The sequence below is a fragment of the Alosa sapidissima genome, chromosome 21 (genome assembly GCF_018492685.1).
Source record: "Alosa sapidissima isolate fAloSap1 chromosome 21, fAloSap1.pri, whole genome shotgun sequence".
NCBI classification, from domain to species: Eukaryota; Metazoa; Chordata; class Actinopteri; order Clupeiformes; family Clupeidae; genus Alosa; species Alosa sapidissima.
Genome location: NC_055977.1, coordinates 19,634,381 through 19,640,895, shown reverse-complemented (window position 1 = coordinate 19,640,895; position 6,515 = coordinate 19,634,381). Strand labels below are relative to the sequence as shown.

General features: G+C 46.7%; 1 protein-coding gene across 5 annotated transcripts in view; it reads left to right on the top strand.

Annotated features, from left to right (window-relative positions):
• Positions 1-6,515, top strand: part of LOC121695288 (glutamate receptor ionotropic, kainate 5) — an 85,798-nt gene that overhangs the window by 75,977 nt on the left and 3,306 nt on the right. For 4 of the 5 annotated variants that reach the window (XM_042075991.1, XM_042075990.1, XM_042075994.1 and 1 more), the window contains exons 19-20: positions 1,404-1,629; positions 4,262-4,390. In XM_042075991.1, the coding sequence (XP_041931925.1) occupies positions 1,404-1,629; positions 4,262-4,390 (355 nt within the window). Of the gene's footprint in view, positions 1-1,403; positions 1,630-4,261; positions 4,391-5,765; positions 5,924-6,515 lie in introns of all 5 variants that reach the window. The other variant, XM_042075995.1, reaches the window with a different exon arrangement.

The following is a 6,515-nucleotide window of genomic DNA, read 5'->3' as shown; positions in this document are numbered from 1 at the left end:
GGGTATGTGAAAGAGAGAGAGAGAGAGTGTGTGTTTTATGGCTCGCAGGCCTGTCGAAAAGAAAATCAAAACAGCTGGCAAATTGTTTCCCTCTATCAGTTCTTAAAGGCAGCCTTGCTGTGTGGCGCAGGTTATGTTTGCTGTACTCATGAGTATCAAAACTAAAATTTACCTCTGGAATCCCTTTTGTGAGAAATGCATTTGGTGGGTTCAAATAAAGAATGTGTGTGTGTTTGTGTGTGTGTGTGTGTTTGTGTGTGTGTGTGTGTGTGTGTGTATGTGTGTGTGTGTGTGTGTGTGTGTGTGTGTGTGTGTGTGTGTGTGTGTAAGCATATTTCTATAGGTCTGTGTGTTTGTATGCCCAACCGGTGTCTGTGTGAGAGAGAACCACTTGTTGTTTTATGAATTGAATTATGAATAGATGATGAATATTTATGTAAATGTGTGTATGTAGGTGTTAGAGGAAGGGGGCAGAGAGGGAGAGAGGAAGTTAGAGAAAGGGAGAGAGAAGGTCAGAGAGAGAGAGATGTACCAGTATATCTCTTTTTTGTATTGACCTTATCTGTTATTTCTGTAAACAACCTTTGATTTTCATATTTACATTATTACAAAGCCCGAGTATGATTTTGTAGTTATCTCGATCCACTTTTAATTAGTTCATCTCGTATTCATTTTATGTTCATATAGCCTGTATAAAATAATTATATGAATTATTAACGCTAGATGTGTCACACTAGGAAGATGTGTCTTTGTATGACTGTTTCTTCTGATCATTTGCATAGTGTGTGTATGTGTGTGTATGTGAGTGCATAATGAATGTCTGTGCATGTGTGTGTGTGTGTGTGTGTGTGTGTATTGCGCAGCTGTCCTCCTTGATGAGAGTCTGACGACGGGCACTCGTTAATACATCAGTCCTCTCTGCCCACACCCCCTGTTCTATTTTGAGCGGCTGAGTTGACTTAGCCTCCCACTTGAATGGTGTTCCAGCTGATTAAGGGGGCTTTTTTCGTAAGACCAGAGGAGGCTCTTCGGAGCCAGCTGAGTCATTCTCTGTGTTTCATTCATTTAATTTAATCTCTTTTTCTCTCTCTCTCCCCTTTCTTTTTGCCCTTATTCTACCCCTCTCTCTCCTCCTAATATCATGTTGGCACACTCCCTTTCTCTGTCTGTGGCATACATTCAAATAATATACACTATTTTACTCACACACAATCTCTCTCTCTCTCTCTCTCTCTCTCTCTCTCTCTCACACACACACACAAACACGGTTGAATATATTCCCTCGTCGACACTTTTCCCATTCTCTCACTATCCCTTCACCTCTCTCTCTTTCTCTCCCTCCCTTCATCTCTCTCTCTCTTTCTCTCTCTCTCTCTCTCCCTCTCTCTCACAAACACATGCAGAACTCGCGCTACCAGACGTACCAGCGCATGTGGAACTACATGCACTCCAAGCAGCCCAGCGTGTTTGTGAAGAGCACGGAGGAGGGCATCGCCCGCGTGGTCAACTCCAAGTACGCCTTCCTGCTGGAGAGCACCATGAACGAGTACCACCGCCGCCTCAACTGCAACCTCACCCAGATCGGAGGCCTGCTGGACACCAAGGGCTACGGCATCGGCATGCCCCTCGGTAAGACAAGGGGGGGACAGGAAGGTTAATATGATCTGTAAGGAGTTACTGGAATATGAAGGGGATGGGAGAAAGAGTTAAAGAAAGAATGCAAGAAAGAAAGGGATGAAGAAAGAAAGGTAAATAATGACGGGAAATGGAGATAGAAAGAATGGAACGTGACCAGGAAAGGGACACAGGGTGGGCTGGAGAATGAAAGTAAGAATGAAAGAGAGAGTGACATTGACGGAAGGAGAGAGCAGCCAGTTAAGAGAGTCCACCCCTTGGCTAAAGGACGTGGGTGGGTGGGTGCGGGGGGGGGGGGGGGTTGTGATAAAGACATACTGTAGATAAAGAGACATATATAAGAGAGAGAGAGAGAGAGAGAGAGAGAGAGGAGAGCAGAAACAGAGAGAGGCAGAGACTAGAGTATAGAAAATATGAGCGGGGGGGGCCTCTGGATATAGAGATGAGGAAGAGGGGGATGAAAGAGGAAGTGGAGATGAAAAGGCGATGCATGAGTGGGTGTGGAGAGGGGTAAGAGAATAGAGGCCCTGGGCAGGGAATGGATGGATGGAGGGGACGAGTGTAGATGGAGACAGAGAGGATGAAAAGAGACTTGAGAGAAAGAGATGTGTAAAGATAGAGAGAGAATGGAGTGTGGCGGAGAGTGAGGGTCTTATTGAGTGGTGTGAGTCAGCCAGATGAGGATCAGGGAATGTGGGCAAGAGTAAAGGAGAGAGGGAGAGAGAGAGAGGGAGAGAGAGAGAGAGAGAGAGGGAGAGTGGGGGGGGGGGGGCACACACTAGACAGTAAAGAGGACAAAGTGAAGATAGTTATCAAGAGTGATGTATCAGAGGGTGCAAAGAAAATGTGTGAAAAAAGAACAAATTGGTATAGTGTCCAATTAAGACACCATAGTGCAGCATGTCGTTAGGCAGCTGGGGACTTACACACACTAAACTTAAACAACCAACGTGGGGAAAGGATGGAGAGAAAGTTGTGAAAGGAGTGAGAGAATAAGTGGAAAGACGAGAAGAAGTGAGCATATTCCTCCCACGTTCGTTTTTTAGTGTGAGTTTGATGTTCGGTCCTTGGCTAAACGAAATGCCAAGCGTGCCGTTTTTTTTTTTTTTTCCCACCGAGTTGGTGGACTCAGGGGCACGCAGGCCCAAAAAGCATTCCCAGTGATCCCCCTCCGATGCCCTCAATCACCGAAGGGGCTAATCTCCAATCATGCACAGCTCCCTCGCTGCTTTGCTGGCTTCGAAACCCTCCCCCCCGAAGCGCCTTCATCTTAAGAGCCCTCGCGGACGCCCCTCTGAGATTCGACAGCACCAATCCCATCTCGTCGCAATTGCTGAAGTTAGCTTTACACTTGAACTTTGTCGACTGGCTAATAATGCGACACCAATGTCCCCCCCCTCCTCCTGTCGCTATGGCTACCTAAATTGCCGTCTCGGCAACCTGTGTGTCAGCCAGGTAGGGGAATGGGGGAGTTTGTAACGCCGGAGGACTTTGTTTTGGCTGCGCCGGGCTGTCAGAGCAGAGTGCAACATTCCGTTTGTGGGAATTTTGGCAGCCAACAAGCTAATCACGTTGGAGTATGGCCAGGGCCGACCTGCAGTGGGCTACTGTCAGCTTTCTGCCGCTGTTAAATGTCAACGCGGAGCCTTGGCAGCTGGGCTCGACTGCTACAGTAGATCCTCTTTATTTCTCCCTCACCTGTTGTTGGAGAGCTCAGAATATAGCGCACACACACATACCCGTATATGCACAGACAGACACACACACACACACACACACACACACAGTCATTTACAAAACACGCACATCGACACACACACACACACACACACATGCGCACACACACACACACACACACACACACACACACACACACACACACTCACACTCACTCACTCACACACACAGAGTTTCAGATGGCAATGGTTGATCATGATCATGTCAGGGCAATTATTTAAGGGGGGCAATCTATGGGCGGATTACGACAGTTAAAGTGATTTAGTGCAAATGACTGAGGGGGTCCAGAGGGGAGCCTCTTGAGCGCGAAGGGGAGTGACAGGAATCTTTATGCCCCTCAGCCACCACTCTCTCTCTCTGGCGCGCGGGCTCTTCCTCCATCGTGACACCCCGCACGGCAAGCCCCCGGAGTACGCCAGCTCCTCCGCCTTGATCAAGCCAGTGGCAGCCGAACGCTGGCACGCTGAGGTGCGGACGCGGTGACAGGGATGGCGGGTTGGCTGCTTAGGTGGCAAATTTCGCCTGACACAGTGCGGCGCGCATGGCGGATGTTAAAGTGTTTGTCATACTGTAGGTAAAATGTTTGTCTCGTTCGCTGCAGTCCCGGTTATTTTTTCCCCTATTTTTTGCTGTCTCCCTGAATCTTCTCTTTTTTACTTTCCGATATGCACTCGACGCTTTGTATCTCCTCTTGCACTCTCTCTCCCCGTCACTTTGTTCCCGTCTTTCCCTTTCTCCCCTCTGTCCCTTGTCATGTCTCCATCCCTTCCTCTCTCTCTTTTGCGCCATCCCTCCCCCCCTTTCTCTTTTCCTGCCTTTCCTGTTCTTCCTCCCTCTCTTTCCTTCCTAACTTTCTCTCTCTCTCTCTCTCTCTCTCTCTCTCTGCCAGGCTCTCCGTATAGAGATGAGATCACTCTGGGCGTGCTGCAGCTGCAGGAGAGTAACCGGCTGGAGATCCTCAAGCGCCGCTGGTGGGAGGGGGGACAGTGCCCCAAAGAAGAGGACCACCGGGCCAAAGGTCCGTCCATCTGCCTCTCTGTCTCACACACACACACACACACACACACACACGCACACACACACACACACACACACACACACACACACACACACACACACACACACACAGACACACACCAAGACCAGGCCAAAGGTCCGTCCATCTGCCTCTCTCTGTCTCACAAACACATGCAGGCGCACACACACACACACACACACATAACACACACATACAAACCCATATGCACTCACACATGCACACACCACCGCGTCAAAAATCCGTCTATCAACCTCTCTCTCTCACACATACACACAAAAACACACACACATGCATAAACACACACACACAGTTGCACATGCACACATTCACACACACATGCACACACATATACACCACTGGGCCAGAGGTCTGTCTGTCTTCTCTCCCTCTCTCCCTCCCTCTCTCCCTCCCTCTGTGTGTCACAGCTGTGCATTTATGCCTAAATGCTCAAACACACTCACACACACACGCAGACACACACACACACACACACACATCCACACACACACACACACAGTTAGACTCAAGCGTTTCATCTTCATTTCATGTTAATAAGCAAATGAAACAGATAAAAAGAAGTAGCCCATCAAACACTGGCATAGACGCCAGGAGTAGAATCTTTCCAGTTGGCATGGTAGCTCATTAATATGTTCACAGCCAAAACTCTGTGTGGTGATGCAGCCTGTACAACACCATTTTGTTAGTCTGAGTGTTCTCAAATGGATACACTGCTGCTGTATATGTTAGCCTCAATTAATAACCCTCAAATGTCGTCCAATAAAAAAAATAAAAAATTGACGGCAACTTACATACTGAAAATTTTATTGGATGACATTTGAGGGTTATTAATTAAACTGTGATCGCACTACACACAGACACACACACACACACACACACAAACACACACACTCACACAAACACACAGGTGTTTGGGGTGTCGGTGACACACACATACAACCTTTACGTTGGAAAAACGGGACACAATAAAGGCATTGTGAATCAGAATCTTTTTCTGTCTGCTCTAATGGTTCATAATATGATCTGTAATATGGCATTAAACGTGGAACAGATCAATATGCACTTTGTGAGAAAGTTGACATTGATTATAATTTTGGCAATGTACAGTATGGTTGTCAATAAAAAGCACCTTGCTTATGTTCACCATTTAATTTTGCACAGAGCAAGTCAGATTTGACTGCTATCGATGTCACTGCCATTTCCAATGTCACACTTTAACAGTAATTATGCTCTACATAATTATGTTAATTTAGTCATTCAGAAAAAAAAGATATGAGGCAGCTTGTTTACAGCATACAAGTAACTGTAAAGTAATTCATCTCTGTACTCAAAATAGAGGTGACTAAAGGATTGGACAAACTCCCAAATGCAGAGCTGCTCATCACTACCACCACCACCATCATCATCATCATCATCGTCATCATCTCTATCTTCATCAGCAGGAGCACTGTCTTCGTTTCCATCATCATCATCCCCGTTATCAGCATCCTCAGAGTAATTCCCCTAATCATCATCATCACCATTAAACCATCTCAGGATTCACACAGTACACCAGTAGTAATAATGACAGTAATACATTCAGATTAGGACTATTGCCTCCCACCATTGGACCTAATGGCCAGACAATTCAGAGAAAGGTTTTCTCTCTCGGCAGTTATGATACTCATAATGTCTGGAATATGGCTGTGTGTGTGTGTGTGTGTGTGTGTGTGTGTGTGTGTGTGTGTGTGTGCGTGTGTGTGTGTGTGTGTGTGTGAGAGAGAGAGAGAAAGAGACAGAGAGAGAGAGAAAGAGACAGAGAGAGAGAGTAACAATGAGTAAGAGAGAGTGGGGATTCAGAAAGGCAAGGGAGGAAGCTGCATGTATTATTTTCATTTCTGCAAGTCTGTGTGTGTGTGTGTGTGTGTGTGCGTGTGTGTGTCTGTGTGTGTGAGTGTGTGTGAGTGTGTGTGAGTATACGTGTGTGTATGTCTTTGTGTGTGATGTGTTTACGCCGTCACTGCTGTTTACCCTCAAGGGCAGATGATTTTTAACACATTCTATTTGCCTGGAACAGGAAGGACATTCTGACCCTCTGCTTTTGACA